This window comes from Panthera uncia, chromosome A2 (genome assembly GCF_023721935.1).
Source record: "Panthera uncia isolate 11264 chromosome A2, Puncia_PCG_1.0, whole genome shotgun sequence".
Taxonomy (NCBI): Eukaryota; Metazoa; Chordata; class Mammalia; order Carnivora; family Felidae; genus Panthera; species Panthera uncia.
This window is the reverse complement of record NC_064816.1, coordinates 4,731,247-4,755,249: the sequence shown is the minus strand read 5'-3', so window position 1 is coordinate 4,755,249 and position 24,003 is coordinate 4,731,247. Positions and strand designations below refer to the sequence as shown.

The window sequence follows — 24,003 nt, the reverse complement described above, 5'->3', positions numbered from 1 at the left end:
GGGATAGAGGATAGGGAAGGAAGGAGGAAGGAGGGAAGGAGGGATGAAGGAAGAAAGAAAGGGAGGGAGGGGAGAAGGAAGGGAGGGAGGGAAGGAGGGAGAAAGGGAGAGAGAGAAAGCAAGCAAGCAGAACTCCACTGGTTTTGGTCTCAAAAACCAGAAACCAGCAGCATAATGCAGGAAGCTAATGAAATTTCTCTTTTCTTTTAGATCAAGGACCAGGAAGCTCTTGGTTGTAGGAGACGTTGGGTTTAGCAAGTACACATCACTGCAGAGAAGCTGGTCTTACTTACCATTTTGGTTTGGATCATAGAGCGAGATACGTCAAAGCTTTCAGTCTCAGTCGCTTTCCAGATCCCACTAAACCACTTCTTGTATTCCATTCGCACCTGAGGAATACAGAGGTTTGTGTCATGTCCAGAGCTTGGTTAGAGAGAAAGGACCCCAAATAGGAGGCCAAAGATATAGATGCCAAGCCCTATGACTGCCTTTTCATTACTTTTCTGTATAGTCCTCTTGTTAATTCATTCTGAAATTCAACTTTCTCATTGTGGAAAAGGCATTTACTAGATGTTGGGCACTACAAAGTCTCTACAGAGAGGTGAGACTTTGAACCCAGTGGTTCATCAAAGTGGTGGTTATGATGATGCTGAGAACAAGGAGGAGGAGGATGGTGAAGGTGATGATGGTGATGCTGCTGGTGGCGATTATAAGAATGAAGCTATGTTCAATACACTTTGCACCATATGCAATGTAATCTTCCATAAACCAAAGGAGAAAGGCTCTTCCCTTATCAGCAATTGAAGGTAAAGAATCTGAAGCTTGTGGAAGTACATGGACTTGCCCAAGGTCATACAGACAGAATTCACCACCTCATGATTCTTACGCAGGGCGCCAAACTAACCACTACGTACAAACACCCCCTGTGATTACACGGATTCCCTTCATGTAACCTGCTTAACATGTCTGAAAAAGATATTTAAATACTTAATACTCAACATTATTTTACCAAGACACTTAAGTTGTACTTCATTTTTGGGTGTGAGGAGTACCAAGCATTGAGAAGGCACTAGAAGACGACAGAGAAATTAATAAAGTGTTACGATGGTCTTTTTGCCACAAGCATCTTAATTGATGGTAGTTCCACTCAATAGCAAAGGGAGTGTGGGGAAGTCAGGAAAATTGTTTCCAATATTCTATGAGGAGTAAAATTATAATAATGACCCTCACAAGAACTGCGTGAGGAGATTCATATTGCATGATCTCATTTAATTCTCAACCCTGTGAGGCACGTATTGCCATATACACAGATGAGAAGATTGAGGCTCAGAGAGGGTAAGAAAGCTGCCCACACAGCAGCCTACTCAGTGTAAAACCTAACACTAGAGCTGAAGTCTCTCTGTTTTTGGCATATTATGCCAAATTTTCCAGTGCCCCTCCCTAAAGTGCACTACACTGTAAGAGGATTATGTGTCCTCTTTCTGGTGAACTCAGGTATGGCCACATGACTAGCTCCAGCCAATGAAAGAGAACTAATTCAGGTACAGTTGGCCAGGATCTCCTTTCCCTTTGCCACAAGAATACCAATATTCCAGATAAGGGCTGCCCCTTCAGCCTGTATCCCACAGTGAAGACAATGTAGATCAAGACACAGTTATGTAGCATGAGCAAGAAATAAACTTTATTGTTGTCACCCACTGAAATTAGGGGGTGGTGGCTATTTGTTACCGCAGCATAATCTCCCTTAACCTGACTGATAAATTCTCTGCTATGGACTAAGTTGTGTCTCCTCAAAATTCATATGTTAAAGGCTTAACCTCCCAGGATGATTGTATTTGAAGATATGACCTTTATAGGAGTGACTAAGAATAAATGAAGTCCTAATGGTAGAGCCCTGATCCAATAGGATTAGTGTCCTGTTAAGAAGAAACAAAAGCTCTCTCTCCTTGTCTCTCCTATGGAAGGACACAGCAAAAAGGTGGACTTCTGAAAAAAAAAAAAAAAAAGAGCATTCTCACCAGAACCCAACTGCACAGTCACCCTGACCTCAGATTTCCAGCCTCCAGAATTATAAGAGATATTTCTGTTGTCCAAGCCACATGATCTATGATATTTTGTTCTGTCATCTCCAGCTGACAAAAGCACACTCTTAAGATAGAGATTGGAATGTGAAATTTAGTCAGATGCACCCAGAACACACAGCATACCCAAGCAGCACCTAAACCTTTTTCCCAGAATCAAGGCAACCACAAGATACAAATATAAAAGATCAGAAAAGGGTGAGAATGTGAATAGCCATTCAATAAGATGGTGGGACTCAGCTGGTGATAAATAAAACAATTAGCCTTACCTGGTGATTAAGGAGACAGTGTACCACAAAGAGCAAAACCCCCTGCAGGACATTGATGATGGTGAATGTGTAGGCAATGACTGATCCGATCACCTTCCCGAACTCTTCAACCATAAAATAGCCAAGGCCCCAAGAACAGCCCAGTATAAATAGCTGAGCAATGGCTTTAAATGTCATGACTCTGGGAAGGAACAGGAGTAATAATAACTATCACTGATCATTATATGTTGGGAACTGTGCTAAATGCTTTGCACACATTACCTGATTTAAACTTAGCATCACCTCATGTGCTTAAGTGACTCATGCAAAGTCATACTACTTGAAGATGAGGCAGAACCCATGCTTTCAATCACTGCTTCTGAGAATAATGCTTTCTCCTATTCTTGGAAATGATTTATCTGAACCTATTGGAAGATGTGTGGAAAGTGCCTTCTAGAAAGTTGTACTGAAAATGTGTACTGATGATGATATCATGACTTCAGATCATAGCATGCTGTTGGGCTTCTTCAAGAAAATTGTGTTTTATCAAATAGAAGGGTTGTTGATGGCAACTGTCTGGGACAGCTGATGTGTGTGAGTGTGTGTGTGTGTGTGTGTGTGTGTGTGTGCATGCACATGGTGTGTGAGCCTACACTCATCCACACATGTGTAGAAGGATGAGGAAACACCAAGAAGGGGGACACTCTGACCCGCTAGGGCAGAAAACACCAAAGCTAGGAGATGTTGGTTTGTATGATAAGTAGAGGAGATCAAAGCCAGGGTCTGAAGTTGGAAAGATGCTCCTTAAGTTTTGTTCATCTGACTCACCAATGCACCTGACTCTTGCCCACTTTTGGGTAACATGAGTACCTGCTCCTCATATCAATGGGGAATAGTAGTCATGCCCACCTCATAGATTGGAGTTATAGGCATTCAGTGAAACAATATTGGTAAATTCCCATCGTCTATCAAGTTCCTAGTTAATATTAGTTGTTCTTATTATTTCCACTTATTTAGATCAGTGCCAGTAAGAACTGAGTGTCTACACCCAAGGATAATGGAGCCCCCAGAAGTGGGTGGACTCACGAGGTTGGGGAGAGATGATAATATTGATACTCTTGGCATGAATTTCATATGAACAGTATGCTACACACAGGAGCACCCAATGAATATTTGTTGAGGAAAGAGATCAAGGAGTACATTAAGCTACCTGAAAATTATAGTTTTTACTTCTAGAAATTGTACCCCACTTACCCTTTATCCAGTACCAGGATATTTTATATTAGATTTTTATATGGGTTTTTCATTCCCAGTCAGAAAGAAAAGTAGTCCTGTAGGAAAAAATCTGTGGATACCACGGATTCTAGGGCCTTCTTACCTGGTATCCTGAATGGTAGAAACTTCTTTGTTGAGGGAGGAAAGTTTATTTCTCAAAATCCACAGGATTTGAAAGTAGAACACCAAGTTTATCTGTGGACACAGAACTAAAAGTTGACTTGGAATTTTCTCTGGAGTCCAGGTCATGCAACCTAGTTTGAGTTGGACCTAAGAATCTTTCCCCAAAAGATACAGGCCTCGTTGGATGCTATGCTATGGTCTGGTCTTTTATACAGCACATTGTGTATATATGAACTTGTGGCACTTGGTGCTTGATTAGGGTGACTATATAATTTATCATTCAAACCAAGACACCTAGAAAGTGAAAGAGTACTCTTGATAGCTATACCAGGACAATGATGTGATCAGGAAGCTGCTGACAAACAGGAAAACATATCACTCTATGAAGAGTAGATATTTGCTGAATATTTGTTAAAAATTTTTTAAAATGTTTACTTATTTTTTTTAAAGAGAGGGAAAGAGAGTGCGAGTGGGGGAAGGCCAGAGAGAGAGAGAAACAGAATCTGAATCAGGTTCCAGGCTCTGAGCTGTCAGCACAGAGCCTGATGTGGGGCTCAAACTCACAAACTACGAGATCATGACCTGAGCAAAGTTGGATGTTTAACCGACTGAAACACACAGATGCCCCACTAAATAGTTGTTGAATGAACAAATGTGGGATTTTTAGAAGAATCTCCAGCAGAGGGTTATATTACATCAGAGTAACAAGTGAACCAGGAGGGAGCCTGGGAAAGAGATATGAAGACAGTGTTTTCAGGAAGAGGGGTAAATCACATTAGACTATATTTTCCTTATCTTCACCTCACTTCTGCTTTAACAGAAAGAAACACACTATGCTTGGCAAACCCAGGGCAGGCACATCAATAACTATCACTAGTCACCCACCAAGATAATGACTGCCACTGGTCCCATAAAACTCCAGATGAACGCTTTATCATGCTTGAGCCAGCAGCTGTTGAGAGAAAGGTGTGCATTAGCTATTTCTCAGAAGGCAAAGGTCTTGAATGCAGACTCCTATAGCAAGATCCAACCAGTGCCAGGAATCATTTAATTCAGAGCCTGGACTTTAGATGGAATCAGACATGGTCCTCATCTGACATAAGCCGTGCGCTCTAAGCCTCAGTTTCCCCAAGTGTAGAGTGGGGGCAAACAGAAGGGTTAAAAGATTAAATAATTACTGTGGTTATATGCAAAGTCTTGAAGTCAGGTAGGGTCACTCCTATGACTTTGTTCTCCTTCAATATTGTGTTAGCTATTTAGGGTCTTTTTCTTCTCTGTACAAACATTAGAATAATTTTATCAATATCTACAAAATAATTTTCTGAGAATGTGGTTGAGAATGCATTTAATCTACAGATCAAGTTGGAAACTGACAGACTGACTTCTTGACAATATTGAGTTTTCCTATCCATGAACATGGATTATCTCTCCGTTTATTTGAAACTTCTTTTATTTCTTTCATCAGGATTTTGCAGTTTTCCTAATATAGATCTTGTAGGAAACATTAAAATGAGATAATGTGTATATAAATTTGAGTACAGTTCCTGGCAGAGGTAAGGCTCAATAAACAGTACCCTAATAATGATTGCTATAAGAAAGAGAGTAAAAATATTAACAGCTACAGCAAGAAAAACTACCAACACAAATTAAATATGTTCCATATACCAAATACTCAGCTGCCCAAATACCTTTTATTATGTCATGGCTTATGTTGGCAAAGTTAGCATAATTTATTCTAAACAGAGACCTCACAGCATAAAACTGGTCAATTTAACAAGCAATTGCCAACACTGAGTGGGCAGAAAAGCTCCCACGCTTAAGTTCTATTCTAAGGGTTGTAAACAATAGCCCACAGGGCAAATCCAGTCACCCCATGTTTTTATAGATGAAGTTTTATTGAAACACAGCCACACTCATCTATTAACATATGGTCTATGACTTGGCTTCTCTCTCACTACAAGGACAACACTGGGTAATTGCCACAAAGACCATACGACCCGTAGAGACAAAAACAGGTACAATTTGGCCTTTTATAAAGTTTACCAACCCCTGATCTACCCTGCCACTGTATCTCCAGAATCATTCTGGCAGGATGTATGGTTCAAGCTGGAGATGGGGCTTCTTTTTTTCAAGAGGGACACCTTCGTACATGATACCTTAGTACATGCATACCTACTTCCTAACCTAAGCCCCATTGCCAATATACTAGCTTCTTCAACTAACTTTATGGAGCTTTCTAAACTTCTTTAGTCAGGCTAAAAATGCTGCCTTGGGAATTCTGAACTTACTCTCTTTTTAGCTGTGACCTTGAGAAAGTTTCTTAGATGGACTAAGTACCAGGTGTCCTGTGTATGAAGTAATGAACAGTGCTGATTCCACAGGGTCATGGGGAGAATAAGAAAATACTGCATTATCTCTGATACAGAACAGGACCTCTAGATTTATTGCTATTGTTGTTACTCTTTACATTTGGGGGATTAACCTCAACCTATTCAACCTACTCTTTCAGAATCCTACAGAACATAGAGGCCACAGGGGGGCTTTTATGTTCCTGAGTTTCCCAAATGTGCTTTTCTTTCTCCCTAATTTCCTAAACTGAATTCAAAATTTTATGTGTAAGTACATTTGTCTGAAAGGTACATTTCCCTATTTGGGGAAATAGGCTCTAGGTTTTACCAAAGTTCTTAAGAGGATCCAACCCCAAAGATGCTGAGAACCATTCCTCTAGGAATTTTGAAGAGAAAATAGAATTCTGGCTCAAAAAAAAAAAAAAAAAAGGATTGGTTTGATGTATAGCTCACAACAGCAAATGTGCTGAAATATTTTTTGATTTCAGATCTTGCATCAGCCATGGGCACAACTTCTACCCTAAAGGCACACATCATTCTTACCGATCATATGTTCCATAATTTTGGGGTCCTACTATTGCAGACACAGCCACAATCAGAGCTGGAACCCCATAGCCAAAAGGGTACATGAACCTCTTCTTGAATTTGCTTGCACTGGTGTAATTGGCCACCTTGAGGTTTCTGACAGTTAGGAAAAGATGTAGCCCTTCAAGGAGCATCCAGGTGAAGGAGGCCAGGTAGAGGTAGTGCAGCACACCAGCGATGATGGAGCACAGCACCTGCAGGGGAGACAAGAGTTAGGAGTGTTGTCTCCACCTGATCTGATCCTCAGCAGTTGACATTTCCTGGATGTTGACCTGCATTTTCTTTTTATTTAATGTTTATTTGCTTTCGAGAGAAAGACAGAGCATGAGTGGGAGAGGGGCAGAGAGAGGGAGACACAGAATCTGAAACAGGCTTCAGGCTCTGAGCTGTCAGCACAGAGCCCAACATGGGCTCAAACCCATGAACTGCGAGATTGTGACCTGAGTCGAAGTCAGAGGCTTAACCGACTGAGCCACCCAGATGCCCCCTGCATTTTCAATCCTAACACCTATGACATTTTGCCTATGGGCAACACATTTTGGGGAGCTCTCACTGGCCCATGCTTACCCCATGGATGGGGCAGGCCAGAAGTGCTGAGGAATAAATACCACACAAACAGTCCTCAGATCCATGATGGATCAGAGTTGGTAGATGAATATTCCATGGCCCTTATCCTTTGGGTAGGTGAGATGCTTAATTTTTTGTGTTAACTCAACTGAGCTAAGGGAAATGCCCAGATAACTGGTAAAACATTATTCCTGGGTGTGTCTGTGAGGGTGTTTCAGGTATATATTACCATTTGAGTCAGTAAACTGAGCAAAGAAGATAACCCTAACCAATGAGGGTGGGCATCATCCAATCAATGGAGAGCCGAAATTAAATTTTTATGGAGGAAGAGAGAATTTGCTCCATCTATTTGAGTTGGGACATCTCTCTTCTCAAGCCCTCAGACGTTGGTAGTTATGGTTCCAATAAAAAAAAAAAAAAGACTATTTTACAAAACAGATTTTTTTTTTTTTTTACAAAAACAGAAGGTAGGCCTGACTCAGCCTCAGCACTGTCATTTGCCAATCTCTGCCCATTTTCTAATGAGGAAACTAAAGCCCAAAGAGATTAAAATCTCACCCAAGATCATACAACTAAAAAATAAAAATGGATTTGAAATGCAAACCATCTTTAAAGACTATACTTAATCTTTTTAAATTTTTCTTATTGCTTATTTATTTTTGAGACAGAGAGGCAGAGTGAGAGCAGGGAGGGGCAGAGAGAGAAGAAGACACAGAATCCGAAGCAGGTTCCAGGCTCTGACATGTCAGCACAGAGCCCAATGCGGGGCTTGAACTCATGAACTGTGAGATCAGGACCTGAGCCGGAGTTGGATGCTTTAACTGACTGAGCCACCCAGGCACCCCAAGACTATACTTACTCTTTTTTAAAAAATTTACATCCAAGTTAGTTAGCATATAGTGCAACAATGATTTCAAGGGTAGATTCCTTGAATCTGTGCCTCTTACCCATTTAGTCCATCCCCCCTCCCACAACCCCTCCAGTAACCCTCTGTTTGTTCTCCATATTTAAGAGTCTCTTCTGTTTTGTCCCCCTCCCTATTTTTATATTATTTTTGTTTCCCTTCCCTTATGTTCATTGTTTTGTCTCTTAAAGTCCTCATATGAGTGAAGTCATATATTTGTCTTTCTCTGACTGATTTTGCTTAGCATAACACCCTCCAGTTCCATCCACATAGTTGCAAATGGCAAGATTTTATTCTTTTTGATTGCCAAGTAATACTCCATTGTGTATATATACCACATCTACTTTATCCCTTCATCCATCGAGGGACATTTGGTCTCTTTCCATTCTTTGGCTATTGTTGATAGTGCTGCTATAAACATTTGGGTGCATGTGCCCCTTTGAAACAGCACACCTGTATCCCTTGGATAAATACCTAGTAGTGCAATTTCTGGGTCATAGGGTAGTTCTAGTTTTAATTTTTTGAGGAATCTCCATACTGTTTTCAGAGTGGCTGCACCAGTTTGCATTCCCACCATCAGTGCCAAAGAGCTCCTCTCTCTCCGCATCCTCGCCAAAATCTGTTGTTGCCTGAGTTGTTCACATTAGCCATTCTGACAGGTGTAAGGTGGTATCTCATTGTGGTTTTGATTTGTATTTCCCTGATGATGAGTGAGTTGAGCATTTTTTCATGTGTCGGTTGGCCATCTGGATGTCTTCTTTGGAGAAGTGTCTATTCATGTCTTTTGCCCATTTCTTCACTGGATTATTTGTGTTTTGGGTGTTGAGTTTGATAAGTTTTTTATAGATTTTGGATACTAAACCTTTATCTGATATGTCATTTGCAAATATCTTCTCCCATTCTGTCGGTTGCCTTTTAGTTTTGCTGATTGTTTCCTTCACTGTGCAGAAGCTTTTTATTTTGATGAGGTCCCAGTAGTTCATTCTTGCTTTTGTTTCCCTTGCCTCCAGAGACGTGTTGAGTAAGAAGTTGCTGTGGCCAAGATCAAAGAGGTTTTTGCCTGCTTTCTCCTCGAGGATTTTGATGGCTTCCTGTCTTAGGTCTTTCATCCATTTTATTTTTGTGTATGGTGTAAGAAAGTGGTCCAGGTTCATTCTTCTGCATGTTGCTGTCCAGTTTTCCCAGTACCATAGGCTGAAAAGACTGTTTATATTCCATTGGATATTCTTTCTTGCTTTGTCTAAGATTAGTTGGCCATGCATTTGTGGGTCTATTTCTGGGTTCTCTATTCTGTTCCATTGATCTGAGTGTTTGTTCTTGTGCAAGTACCATACTGCCTTCATGATTATAGTTTTGTAGTACAGCCTGAAGTCTGGGATTGTGATGCCTCCTGCTTTGGTTTTCTTTTTCAAGATTGCTTTGGCTATTCGGGGTCTTTTCTGATTCCATACAAATTTTAGAATTATTTGTTCTAGCTCTGTGAAAAATGCTGGTGTTATTTTGGTAAGGATTGCATTGAATACGTAGATTGCTTTGGGTAGTATCGACATTTTAACAATATTTATTCTTCCTATCCAGGAGCATGGAATATTTTTCCATTTTTTTTGTGTCTTCTTCAATTTCTTTCATAAGCTTTCTATAGTTTTCAGCATATAGGTTTTTCACCTCTTTGCTTAGATTTATTCCGAGGTATTTTATGGTTCTTGGTGCAATTGTAAATGGGATTGATTCCTTGATTTTTCTGTTGCTTCATTGTTGGTGAATGGGAATGCAACCGATTTCTGTGCATTGACTTGATATCCTGCAACTTTGCTGAATTCATGAATCAGTTCTAGCAGTTTTTTGGTGGAATCTTTTGGGTTTTCCATATAGAGTATCATGTCATCTGTGAAGAGTGAAAGTTTGACCTCCTCCTGGCCGATTTGGATGCCTTTTATTTCTTTGTGTTGTCTGATTGCACAGGCTAAGACTTCCAATACTATTTTGAATAACACTGGTTAGAATGACATCCCTGTCTTGTTCCTGACCTTAGGGGGAAAGCTCTCAGTTTTTCCCCATTGAGGATGATATTATCAGTTGTTCTTTCGTATATGGCTTTTGTGATCTCAAGGTATGATCCTTCTATCCCTACTATCTTGAGGGTTTTTATCAAGAAAGGATGCTGTATTTTGTCAAATGCTTTCTCTGCATCTATTGAGAGGATCATATGGCTCTTGTCCTTTCTTTTATTGATGTGATGAATCACGTTAATTATTTTGCAGCCTTGCATCACAGGTATAAATCCCACTTGGTCGTGGTGAATAGTTTTTTTTTAATGTGTTGTTGGATCCAGTTGGCTAATATCTTGTTGAGAATTTTTGCATCCATGTTCATCAGGGAAATTGGTCTATAGTTCTCCTTTTTAGTGGGGTCTCTGTCTGGTTTTGGAATCAAGGTAATGCTGGCCTCATAGAAAGAGTTTGGAAGTTCTCCTTCCATTTCTATTTTTTGGAACAGCTTCAAGAGAATAGGTGTTAACTCTTCCTTAAATGTTTGGTAGAATTCCCCTGGAAAGCCATCTGGCCCTGGAATCTTGTTTTTTGGCAGATTTTTTATTACTAATTCCATATATTTACTGGTTATGGGTCTGTTCAAATTTTCTATTTCTTCCTGTTTCAGTTTTGGTAGTGTATATGTTTCTAGGAATTTTTCCATTTCTTTCAGAATGCCCATTTTATTGGCATATAATTGCACATAATATTCTATTATAGTTTTTATTTCTGTTGTGTTGGTTATGATCTCTCCTCTTTCATTCTTGATTTTATTTATTTGGGTCCTTTCCTTTTTCTTTTTGTTCAACTGGCTAGTGGTTTATCAATTTTGTTAATTCTTTCAAAGAACCAGCTTCTGGTTTCATTGACCTGTTCTACTTTTTTTTGGTTTTGATAGCATTAATTTCTGCTCTCATCTTTATTATTTCTTGTCTTCTGCTGGTTTTGGGTTTTGTTTGCTGTTCTTTTTCCAGCTCCTTAAGGTGTAAGGTGCATCTGAGACCTTTTTTCCTTCTTTAGGAAGGCCTGGATTGTTATATACTTCCCTCTTATGACTGTCTTTGCTGCATCCCAGAGGTTTGGCTGTGGTGTTACCATTTTCATTGGCTTCCATATACTTTTTAATTTCCTCTTCAACTACTTGGCTAGCCATTCATTCCTTAGTAGGATGTTCTTTAGTCTCCAAGTATTTGTTACCTTTCCAATTTTTTTCCTGTGGCTGATTTCAAGTTTCATAGCATCGTGGTCTGAAAATATGCATGGTATGATCTCGATCTTTTTGCACTTGCTGAGGGCTGATTTGTGTCCCAGTATGTGGTCTATTCTGGAGAACATTCCATGTGCACTGGAGAAGAATGTATACTCTGCTTCTTTAGGATGAAATGTTCTGAATATATCTGTTAAGTCCATCTGGTCCAGTGTGTCATTCAAAGCCATTGTTTCCTTGTTGATTTTTTTAAACGTTTATTTATTTATTTATTTATTTATTTATTTATTTATTTTGAGACAGAGACAGAGCATGAATGGGGGAGGGGCAGAGAGAGAGGGAGACACAGAATTGGAAGCAGGCTCCAGGCTCCAAGCCATCAGCCCAGAGCCTGACGCGGGGCTCAAACTCACGGAATGCGAGATCGTGACCTGAGCTGAAGTTGGACGCTTAACCAACTGAGCCACCCAGGCTCCCCATCCTTGTTGATTTTTTGATTAGATGATGTGTCCATTGCTGTGAGTGAGGTGTTGAAGTCTCCTACTATTATGGTATTATTATCGATGAGTTACTTTATGTTTGTGATTGATTTATATATTTGGGTGTTGCACATTTGGTGCATAAATATTTACAATTGTTATGTCTTCTTGGTGGATAGACCCCTTAATTGTGACATAAGGACCTTCTTCATCTCTTGATACAGTCTTTATTTTAAAGTCTAGATTGTCTGATATAAGTATGGCTACTCGGGCTTTCTTTTGTTGACCATTAGCATGATAGATCGTTCTCCATCCCCTTACTTTCAATCTGAAGGTGTCTTTATGTCTAAAGTGGGTCTCTTGTAAACAGCATATAGATGGATCTTGTTTTCTTATCCATTCTGTTACTCTAAGTCTTTTGATTGAAGCATTTAGTACATTGACGTTTAGAGTGAATACTGAAAGGTATGAGTTTATTGTCATTATAATGCTTGTAGAGTTGGAGTTTCTGGTGGTGTTCTCTGGTCCTTTCTAATCTTTGTTGCTTTTGGTATGTATGTATGTATGTATGTATGTATGTTTGTATGTATGTATTTTCATCTTTTCTCCCCTCAGAGAGTCCCCCTTCAAATTTCTTGCAGGGCTGGTTTAGTGCTCACAAACTCTTTTAATTTTTGTCCATTTGGGAAACTTTTTATCTCTCCTTCTATTTTGAGTTATAGCCTTGCTGGATAAAGAATTCTTGGCTACATATTTTTCTGAGTCAGCACATTGAACATATCTTCCCACTCCTTTCTGGCCTGCCAAGTTTCTGTGGATAGGTCTGCTACAAACCTGATCTGTCTTCCCTTGTAGGTTAAGGATTTTTTTTCTCCCCTTGCTGCTTTCATGATTTTCTCCTTGTCTATTTTGTGAATTTGACTACAATATGCCTTATTGATGGTTGGTTTTTGTTGAATCTAATGGAAACTTTCTTGCTTCCTGGATTTTGATGTGTCTTTCCCCAGGTTAGGAAAGTTTTCCGCTATGATTTGCTGACATAACCCTTCTACCCCTATTTCTCTCTCTTCCATTTCTGGGACCCCTATGATTTTGATGTTGTTCCTTTTAAATGAGTCACTGATTTCTCTGATTCTTAAATCATGCTCTTTTGCCTCAGTCTCCCTCTTTTTTCTGCTTTATCATTCTCTATAAGTTTGTCCTCTATAACGCTGATTCTCTGTTCTGCCTCATCCATCCTTGCCGCCGCAGCATCTGTACAAGATTACAGCTCAGTTATAGCACTTTTTATTTCATCCTGACTAACTTTTACTTCTTTTATCTCCGCAGAAAGGGATTCTACTCTATTTTCGACTCCAGCTAGTATTCCTATTATCGTGATTCTAAATTCTGGTTCAGACATCTTGCTTGTATCTGTGTTGGTTAAGTCCCTGGCTGTCATTTCTTCCTGCTCTTTCTTTCGGGGTCAATTCCTTTGTTTCATCATTTTGAAGGGAGAAAAGGAATTAATGAGGTAGAAAAAATTAAAATGAAAAAGAAAATATTAAAATTAAAAAATTAAAAGCAAACACACACACACACACACAAAATCGAATAAATGATGCTAGATCCTAGGTGTATTTGGTCTGGGTGTTGAAAGTGGCTTGATATATTAGTGAAAAAAGGAGGGGGAAAAAGGAAATCATTTGAAAATTTGAAAAAAATGAATACAGTGAAGTAGACTAAAATGAAATGATGGAAGTAAAATAGAATTCGAAAAAATTACACAAAAGTAAAAAATATAGTATAAAAAAATTAAAGAAAAATATTTTTAATAAAAATTGAAAATAAAAATGAATTTTTCTTTCTGTATTCAAGAAAAAGAAACAAAAAAGAGAAAATAAAGGAAGAAAATTGAATAGTTGTACTGACTAACAGACTGAAATATAACTGAAATTACTTCATTTTCCCCTAGAAGTCAAACTATGAAGCACTTTATATAGTCTATCAGCTAAGCAGGAGGTGAGACTTGTGTTCTTGAAGAGCGAGGTTGGCTAAGTTGGGCGGGGCTTAGTGTAATGGCTCTGTTCTCCACTAGTCGGCGCTGCTTAGCTTACTGGGGTGGATTGTTGTGGGGCTTGTAGGTGTGTATGTACATGCGCAGGAGCGGTGAAAATGGCGCCACCCAGCTACCCAGTCTCTAGTATCGGAACTCTGTTCTCCCCAATCAGCAATCGCACACCCGTCCTTTGTTTAGGCTTCTGTCTACTCCCCACTTTTACATTGTCCATGACCAAGCCCCAGGCAGCACCTCCCTCCCAAGTTTTGTCTCAGATGCAGCTGTCTTCCGTGGCCCCCCACTTCTGAGGGACTGCGGCTTTGACCCCCTCCACCCCTCACCAAGCAATGGTCGGGTGCTGGCCACATCCAGGAACGCTTGTGGGACCATGCTGCTGCTGATGCCCAGAGACTGCGGCCAGGTGCCAGCCTGCCCAGAAAAAGTTCACAAGACAGTGTAGCAGCAGCACCTCAGGGATTATGGAAAATCACAACACACATCTGGCACCAGCCTTCACCCTTAATGACCTTGTTCTAGCACCAGAGAATGTGGCCGTTCTCCAGGGTCTGCTGGACCCTGGTCTCCAGGCCAGGTGGCCTCACAGCCTCTATCAAATGTCCTTCCAGCAGTGGAGCCACTTCTCCCTGTGTGGCCTGAGAGCCTCCCGGGCCCCACTCTGCTCCTGGGGATTCGTCCTTCCCACCAGAGCACTGCCGGGTATCGAGCTGCAGAGTTTCAGACTCTGCACTCCCCGTTTACAGTCTTAATGGAATTTAAACCCTCTCCTTTATTCTTTCTCCCTTTTTAGTTCAGTCCCTGAGGCTGTTTCCAACTTTCCACCTTCTCTCCAGCTGCTTTTGGGGAGGGGCGTTTTCCCCATATTCTCCCCCCATCTCCATCCTTTCTCTGCACACAAAAGTGACTGCCTGTCCTCTGTGGCTTCTGTCTCCCCCGGTTCACCTCTCCGTGCTGCATCCTGCTGAATTCTGTGGTTCATATTTTGCAGATTGTTGTATTAATCTTCAGATCAGTGTTCTAGGTGTGCAGGATGGTTTAGTGTTGGTCTGGCTGTATTTCGTGGACGCGAGACACACAAAAAACTTCCATGCTGTTCTGCCATCTTGGCTCCTCCACCAAGACTATACTTACCCTTAACTGTAATAATATACTGCCTCCCCGGGAAGGGGGGAAATAGTACTTTCATAACCTTCTAGCTGTGAGATCATAGTCTTTTAGGGTTAAAAGGAGCTTTGGAAAACATTTAGCTCCAATTCTTCCTGAATATGATGATGAATGTAATCATGATGAAGACAAAAGCTAACAGTGGCAAAGCCAATGTCCACCCGAAATTTAAGACTCACTCCACTCCTGATTCCAGACTATAGACATGTCACTGGGATGGGACTTCCCAGCCAGAGACTACATTTCCCAACACCCTTTGTATTTGGGTGTGACAACATCACTGATTTCTAGCCAATAGGATGTGAAGGGAAGTGATGTGCACCATTTTCCAAGATGGCCCATATAAACTTCCCTCACGGGACTCTGCCTTGTTCTTTTCTCTTTCCATTTGGCTAAAATGGAAAGGACTCTTGGATGACCTTGAAAGCTGTGTATGGTAGATAAAGAAGTCTCCATCAGCCTGAAGTTGGAGGATAGACACCCTTCAAACCAGTTTTCTCACCCTCTGTGGATACATAAGTGGGAAATTAACCACTCTTGTGCTAAGCCACAAACATTTTGGAGTTTCTTTGTTACAGCAGGTACTGTTACCTTGGTTAATGCTATCAGTCTGACTCTCTATCAGCTTGCTAAATGGCTTCTCAGAAAGTACCGGTCTTATTCAGAGTTACAGATGAGGAGAATTGAAATGGAAAGTTGTTTTTCCCCCAATACTATCACTGCTGATTCTTGTCTCCCTCCCCATCCTTCCTCAAGACAAAATGGCTAGATTTGATTATGACAACAGACAAAATAGCACCTACCTCAGGCTTAGTTTGGTCAATCCCTGTTAGGAAGAGCAGATGGGCCAGGAAGAGACAAATGGAAAGCTGCAGGTGGAGGAAGGTGCTGGTGTTCTGGATGGGTCGGCACAGGAGGAAGGTGAGGGCTGCCAGGAGGAGGCACAGCAGAGAGAGGCTCAGCCCCACATAGGTGATCATAGTCAGCACAGGATCCACCTATGAGCCAAAGTGAAGAATCTGTTATAGTTTCCAGCTCTGTGCTTATGTGCCTGATGGAGAGTTATATGGGTGTCCCAGTTCAGTCTCTCCAACTGACTTAATCTAAGAGTTGATATTCCCATCTTCAAAATGGGTGCATTTACCACACAAGGTTATTGAAAACCCAAAACCACTAGCCTTGTGCTGTTCAACAGAAATATGTGAGCCACATGTGGAATTTAAAATTTTTTAGTAGCCATATATTTTAAAATGTGAAAAGAGGGCGCCTGGGTGGCTCAGTCAGTTGAAGATTGACTTCAGCTCAGGTCATGATCTCACAGTTTGTGTAGTTTGAGACCTGCATTGGGTTCTGTGTTGACAGATCAGAGCCTAGAGACTGCTTTGGATTCTGTGTCTCCTTCTCTCTCTGCCCCTCTACCCCCCTCAAAAAATGAATAAACATTAAAAAAATGTTTAATGTGCAAAGAATCAGCTCCAATTAATTTAATAGTGTATGTTCAAAATATTATCAGTCCAATGTACTATATATAATATGACCAATATAGCAAAAGTGTAATCAGTTTAAATTACAATCAATATAAATAAACTATTAATGAGGTCTTTGGTATTTTTTTCCACATTAAGTCTTCAAAATCCAGTGTGTATTTCATGCAGAGAGAGAGGGAGACACAGAATCAAAACAGGCTCCAGGCTCCGAGCTGTCACACAGAGCCTGACGTGGGGCTCGAACCCACAAGCCATGAGATCATGACCTGAAGGGAAGTCAGACGCTTAACTGAGGCACCCAGACACCCCCAGATCCTATTATTTTTGGTGATAGAAGTGAAATGAAGTCCTGCCAATAAAGTTGTGTTTAATGGAAAAACATTTCACACTGCTTCTTAATTTAAATAAATTAAAATTAAATAAAATTTAAAATTTAGGGAGGGGCACCTGGGTGGCTCAGTCAGTTGAATATCCGACTCGATTTTGGCTCAAGTCATGACCCCAGGGTCATGGGATCAAGCCCTGACCCATGCTCAGCACAGAGCCTGCTTAAGATTCTCTCTCTCTCTCTCTCTGCCCCTCTCCCTTGCTCACACACTCTCTAAAATAATTTTTTTTAATTAAAAATTTGGGGGGCACCTGGGTGGTTCAGTTGGTTAAGCTGACTTCAGCTCAGGTCATGATCTCACAGTTCGTGGGTTCAAGCCCCATGTCAGGCTCTGTGCTGACAGCTCAGAGCCTTGAGCCTGCTTCAGATTCTGGGTCTCCCTCTCTCTCTCTCTGCCCCTCCCCTGCTCACACTGTTTCTCATTCTCAAAAATAAACATTAAAAAAAATTTGGTTCTTCAGTGACACTAGCCACGTTTCAAGTGCCCAATAGTCACATGTGGCTGTGATCTTATTGGACAACAGGGCTCTCCAAAGCCATCTGAAGGTTGGGATTTATCTGTTTTGTTCTTTGCTGTATCCTCAATGCCCAGAACAGCATCTAGCATATAGTAAGCAGTCATACACGAATTTGTTGAGTGAATAAAATGAGGTCATGCATTTAAATGTGCAATATAATGCATGACCTCATTTTATCATGCAGTCATACAGTAACTGTTCAATAAATGAGAGCTAAAAAATGTTTTGTGATACAGTAACTGTTCAATAAATGAGAGCTAAAAAGAAATAGGGGAAGAAATTAGGCAAATTTCTTTAAACGTGGCTTATCGTAGCTGTAGTTGGGACCTGGGAAGTTGAAGGAGCTATGCTTTTTCGTTAGTGATAGTCAGTGGCTTTCCTTCCCATCTGACCAGCTGTAACCACTGCTTGCAGAATAATGGATGTTTGATTCCAGATCATCTTAGATTCCACCCAACTGTCCAATGTTTGACAGGGGCTGACAATCCAACTGTCCAATGTTTGAAGGATTTACCTGATAGCTTGAGCTTACTCTGCTCATGCCCATGGAAATGCCAAAATTAACAACCCCTGGGTGCAGCTTTCAACCAATGCCTGAGAGGAGGTGGTGTATAAATACACCTGCTCTCCCGCTGTTCAGTTAGGATGACTCAGGTGTGTCTCCTACACTGATTCCCAGAACACTCCAGAAGGAATTAAGTTCCAGATGCCCACGGTGGTAACTGGCTTGATAATGCTGTCCACATTAGCTTGATTTTTTTTCTTTTCTCATTTCACTTCCCCAGTCCCTTTACTGGTGCTTCCTGGAATTACCTCTCAAGGGAGCCACTGCCACTTGATTCCTTATCTTAGAGTCTCTTTCTAAGACATGGAGAGGACGATCTCACCCTTTGTAGGACACAGACTCCAGGAGGGGGCCATGAATCTTGGTACCTTGGGAACAAGAGCCATGAGAACAGCAAAGCTGGAAAGGTGGAAGCATTTGCATCGGGTGTGTGAATCGTTGCTGCCCACATGAGAGCAGCCCTCCGTTGACCAGGCGCCCCCCTCCTCTGATGCATTCCAGGAGACACAGAAATATTTTGCTCTTGCACCACCAGGCTGGAAAGAGAATAGCATGAGAGTAGAGCTCTTTCTGGTTTGATTATCTCAATTTTATAGGTTAGTCATGGATGCATTGTTTTGGAAACTGGAATCAGAGAAAATCCTATCGTGGAGAACACTTGTGGGGAAGACTTTCATATGACCACATTTACTGTGGGGTTTATTCTTCATTTATTCTGCCATTCTCTGGTCATCTCAGAGCCCCAGGGACTGACCCTTATGAACTGCTTTACCCACGTTCCTTGTCGTTGGGACAACCAGTGAGAGGTACCAGTGAGAAGTCCTTAGATGAAAGGAGGAGGTCAGGTGTTTTGCTAGATGCTTCTTCTGTTCCAGGATGCCTCCATCTCCAGCAGGGCAACCCTCCAGCTTTCCTTGGGCTCAATAATTCTCACCCTTCCATTGCCTTTTTAGGCTTAAATATGATAATAACTTCCCTTGGTGGCAATCTCTGGGTGCCTTAACATTTCTTGTTGGTTCTCTTAACTCTGAATAAGCAGAGTTGGATTCAGTTTCTTGCCAGAACCCTAATAACATACCTCTTTGAGGTAATGCACAGAGATCCAGCCCTGGAGTTTGCTCACCTGTATATTTTGGAAGGTCAGGAACACAGGTTCAGAGAGATATACTTTTTCCTTCATACCAATGGTGCCACTTGTGACACGAGAGTTCACTTTCACCCCCTGTGTCCCTCTTCCATCATTAAAAAAAGATCCATTCAGAATATCCCCAAGAGATTGATAAGTGATAAGTGCAACTGCACTTCTATCTGAGAAAACAGAAGAGAAATCGCTTTAGAAAGCATCCATATTATGGGAAATTGGTACACTAGTATCTTGTGTGAGAGTCATAAGGCAAATGTTACATACAGTCAAAATTGCCCTTGGAAAGCTCTTATGTTGCCCCATCGTGTGGTTTCGGGTATAGCACTTTGTATATGTAGTACATATTAATACACATACAAACATAATTAATACATATCAAAATGCACCACACATAAGAGATATACATGCAACATATCCCGTGATGTATTGTAAAAATATACATGAGCACTTAGATATCAAAATCAGAGCCATGAGGCCAGATGTTTGTCCTCAGAAAGGCAGGTGGCACTCAGGTAGGATGAGGAAACCACACCTTCCCATTGTCCATCTCAAGCTCACTCTGGGATATCCAATTTAGAAAAGTATGGGAAGATATGCAGGATGATGCATTCTATTTAATTCATTCTCTCATTCTTCCCTCTTTCTGTTTCTCTCTCTTTCTCTCCCTCTCATCCTCTTCCCCTTTTTTCATGCAAAAAGAATTTAATTCACAGAAGGTAAATGCACATATGATGCTCTGTAGCATGATGTAGTATTTCTTTTTTTAAGGTTTATTTATTTATGTTGAGAAAGAGTGCATGTGAGCATGAGTCGGGGAGGGGCAGAGAGGAGACAGAGAATGCCAAGCAGGCTCCATGCTGCCATCACAGAGCCTTATGCAGAGCTTGATCCCATGAACCATGAGATCTTGACCTGAGCTGAAATCAAGAGCTGGACGCTTAACTAACTGAGCCACCCAGGTACCCCACATGATGTAACATTTCTTAAGCTGCAATTATTCATCAGCCACCATCCCAGTTTTAGTCAAATCCACTTACCACCTATATTATTATTTACTCCATTTAAAAAATCAACTCATTTTAAGATCTTTTCCCTCTCCCTTCTCCATCAAACAGCTCATAATAAGGAGTGAAGATTAATCACTGTGGAAAGCTGGGGGTTTTCTGAAGAAAATGCAGCTGGTATTTCACCCTCTCCAGAGAACCAGGTCTTTCTCTTTGAAATATTTTTTCATGCATTCATTCATTAATTTATTCATTCATTCATTCAAATATTTATTGAGCATCGAGTGTGTGCCAGATAGTGTTTTAGGCATTATGATACAACAATGAAGAAAAGAGGCTGAGTTCCTGCCATCAGAGAGCTGATATTATAGCAGGAGATGAGCAACAAACTAATTAAGAAAATATTACATAGTGTGGATTCTGTGCGGAAATTTAAATAAGATGATGGAATAAAGGAGGGGTGGCAAACTATGACCTGAGAGTCAAATCCAGCCTACTACTGGTTGTTGTACATAAAGTTTTATTAGCACACTATCATGCCCTTTTATTTACATATCGTCTATCGCTGCTTTCCCACTACAACGTCAGGCTTGAGTAGTTATAACAAAGATCACCTTGCCTAAGCAAGGCCAGGGAAACAAAAGCAAAAATAAACTATTGGGATTTCACAAAATAAAAAATCTCTGCACAGTGAAGGAAACAATCAACAAAACTAAAAGGCAACCTACAGAGTGGGAGAAGATATTTGCAAATGACATATCAGATAAAGGGTTAGTATCCAAAATCTATAAAGAACTTATCAAACTCAACACCCAGAAAATAAAATTCACTTAAAAAATGGGCAGAAAACATGAACAGACATTTTTCCAAAGAAGATATACAGATGACCAACAAACACATGAAAAGACGCTCCACATCACTCACCATCAGGGAAATACAAATCAAAACCACAATGAGATACCACCTCACACCTGTCAGAATGGCTAAAATGAACAACTCAGGCAACAACAGATGTTGGTGAGGATGTGGAGAAAGAGGATCTCTTTTGCACTGCTGGTGGGAATGCAAACTGGTGCAGCCACTCTGGAAAACAGTATGGAAGTTCCTCCAAAAGTTAAAAGTAGAATTACCCTATAATCCAGCAATTGCACTATTAGGTATTTACCCATAGGATACAAAAATACTGATGTGAAGGGGTACATAATAGTTAAATCACAAAAAGAGCCCAAATGCCCACTGACTGATGAATGGATAAAGAAGATGTAGTGTGTATGTGTGTGTGTGTATGTGTGTGTGTGTGTGTATGTGTGTGTGTGTATATATATATAATGGAATATTAGTTATAAGAATGAAGAATGGAATCTTGACATTTGGAAAGACGTGAATGGAGCTACAGTGTATTATGCTAACAGAAATAAGTCAGTCAGAGTAAGAAAAATACCATATGATTTCGCTCATATGTGGAATTTAAGAAACAAAATAGATGAATACAGGGGAAAAAAGAAAAAAAGAGGGGCAAACCATAAAACAGACTCTTAACTATGAAAAACAAACTGAGGGCTGATGGAGGAAGGTGGGCAGGGGGATGGGTTAAATGGGTGATGAGGATTAAGAAGGGAACTTGTGATAAGCTCTGGGCATGTATGTGATGAGTCACTGAATTCTACATCTGAAATTAATATTACACTATATGTTAACTAACTGGAATTTAAACAAAAACTTGAGAAAAAAAATTTACTACCTGGTCCTTTCACAGAAAAATTTTGCCAACTCGTAGTACAGAGGAAGACTGGGGGACGATTTAAAATAGGGTGATTATAAAGTACTTCTCAAGGGAAAGAGCATTCAAGGTAATAATCATCTGCCACCTGCAAGTGCTGTCTTTTCAGACCATCATATGGAAACCAAGCATACATCAGCCTGTCCCTTTTAAGGAAGCATGTCAAGGACACCTGTATGAACCTCAGTGTGTCATAAAGTACACACACCAAGTGTGTCCCTCAAATTGTCTGGTTAGTGACCACCATGTAGAGTCCCCCCTGCCTCAAAAACTTTAAGTCCCCACCTCCTGCCCCAGCCACCTGGAAATGAGACAACAGTGCCTAGAATTTGGAGGTCAGGAGAATCCAACTTGAACACAGTACCTCCTATGGTTCCTTTGAAAGCATCAGTACAGTTGATATCCATAGTGTTATTTCCAGCCTCCAGAAGAGTCTTCTCACTTGTGTCATTGCACCTCTTGGTTTCATAAACTGGAAACATTAAGAGAGTCCTGCTTTGTTCACTTCTCACACATATGAAATTTGTTGAAGAACTAACTCCCTTCTTTGAAAGGCACCCTACTGGTGATTTCCTTTTCTGTATGCAAGGTAGGCCAGATGGCACTCCCTTCCACATCTCTGGCTGATAGGGATGAGATGGTCAAAATGAGCTAAGCAGCACGCACTGGCCACAGCCACCCAGGGGAAGAGAGGAGATGGCCATGATTCTTGAAGCTGGAACTAGGGTGAGCAATCTCAGACTTTACATACAATATTTAAAGATCAGGGTGTTGTATGGAAACCAATTTGACAATAAATTTCATATATTGAAAAAAATATTTAAAGATCAAAAAATTTTAAATCATCTTATACTGGAGTACCTGGTAATGGGGGGGGGGGCTTACTTTTTTTAAGCAAGAGAAGCTAAACATTTAAAAGTTTTCCCAGAAAAGTCACTTTGGAACAGGTCTGCATTTGGGAAAAATCCCTTGAATTCTCCATGTCACATAAACACATAAACACAAAGTCTGACAAAAGATCACACTCATAAAATTTTTTTGGTCATAAGGAAAATGCTCTGTTTCTTACCTATACCAAGCGTAGCATTCTCATACTTTCCTGGAAAAGCTAAAGTCTCAGTCCATATGATCAGTTCCATGTCTTGAAGTACTTGGGTCGCCACTTTTGCAATGTGATTTTTGCTCCCATTGTTCACCAGAATTTCCTTGCAAAGAAATAAAGCTAATTAGGTAGACTCGTACTAGAACTTAAGAAAGCAGGAATTTACTTGAGTGTGGTTGGGTGAGCCTAGAAGGCAAAGCTCTGTGCTTTCAACCTGGAGCTTGTCTTCTCATTTATCATGCACAGCCCTGTGAAGGGAGAATCATTCACTCCATTGTATTTATGGGAGCACGAGGGCCTAAAGGGTGAGGTGTCTGAAACTCACGAAGAGTGCTTTACAGAGGAAGACAGGGATGGAAGTGATGATAGGGGTGGAATGAAACTCGAGATGTCTGGTGCTGGTCTTTGAACAACAGCTGAGGCACTAAAAGCCTTTCCCATGGTTTCTCAATTTCTATTAACATTTGGGACCAGATAATGTAGCATAACAGCATGCCTGGTCTCTACCCACTCAATGCCAGTAGCACCCTAGTTGTGACAATCAGAAATGTCCCCAGACGTTTTCTGAGGTACCTGGGAGAGAGGACAAAATCATTCCTATGTGAAAGCTGGTGTGTCCTAAACCAGAGGGAACACTGGCAGAGGGAACCATGGTAGTTATTTAAATGAGAGAATAACATGGAAAGATTGGCCAGATGTCTCCCAGACCTAGGCTTCACTTTACTCACCTGAGTGCCCCTTGAGACCTGTATCTCCTCACCAGTGGCCTCTGAAAAGAAAAGTAGCCATTGAGTGGGATGTGGGAGATAACATGCCTAGCTCACATCTCTCTTCCAAACACTCTCAAGTTGGGTATTTCTCTGATGCTTCCCATCCTTGCCCAAGTCCCCTCTAAGAAGTCACAAATATCTTCTACAGTAGAATTTAAAAGAGAATTAGGGTGGAGCC

At 40.8% G+C, this 24,003-nt stretch overlaps 1 protein-coding gene across 1 annotated transcript in view; it reads right to left on the bottom strand.

The window, feature by feature from the left end:
* The window catches only part of LOC125928715 (putative adhesion G protein-coupled receptor E4P), a 69,605-nt gene that overhangs the window by 35,558 nt on the left and 10,044 nt on the right, over window positions 1-24,003 (bottom strand). Inside the window, exons 5-15 of the mRNA XM_049639394.1 lie at window positions 23,784-23,824; window positions 23,023-23,158; window positions 22,318-22,425; window positions 19,149-19,333; window positions 18,394-18,561; window positions 15,871-16,065; window positions 6,619-6,854; window positions 4,613-4,679; window positions 3,708-3,799; window positions 2,351-2,531; window positions 294-389 (exon numbers count right to left, since the gene is read on the bottom strand). Coding sequence (XP_049495351.1) covers window positions 294-389; window positions 2,351-2,531; window positions 3,708-3,799; window positions 4,613-4,679; window positions 6,619-6,854; window positions 15,871-16,065; window positions 18,394-18,561; window positions 19,149-19,333; window positions 22,318-22,425; window positions 23,023-23,158; window positions 23,784-23,824 — 1,505 coding nt within the window. The remainder of the gene's footprint in view (window positions 1-293; window positions 390-2,350; window positions 2,532-3,707; window positions 3,800-4,612; window positions 4,680-6,618; window positions 6,855-15,870; window positions 16,066-18,393; window positions 18,562-19,148; window positions 19,334-22,317; window positions 22,426-23,022; window positions 23,159-23,783; window positions 23,825-24,003) is intronic.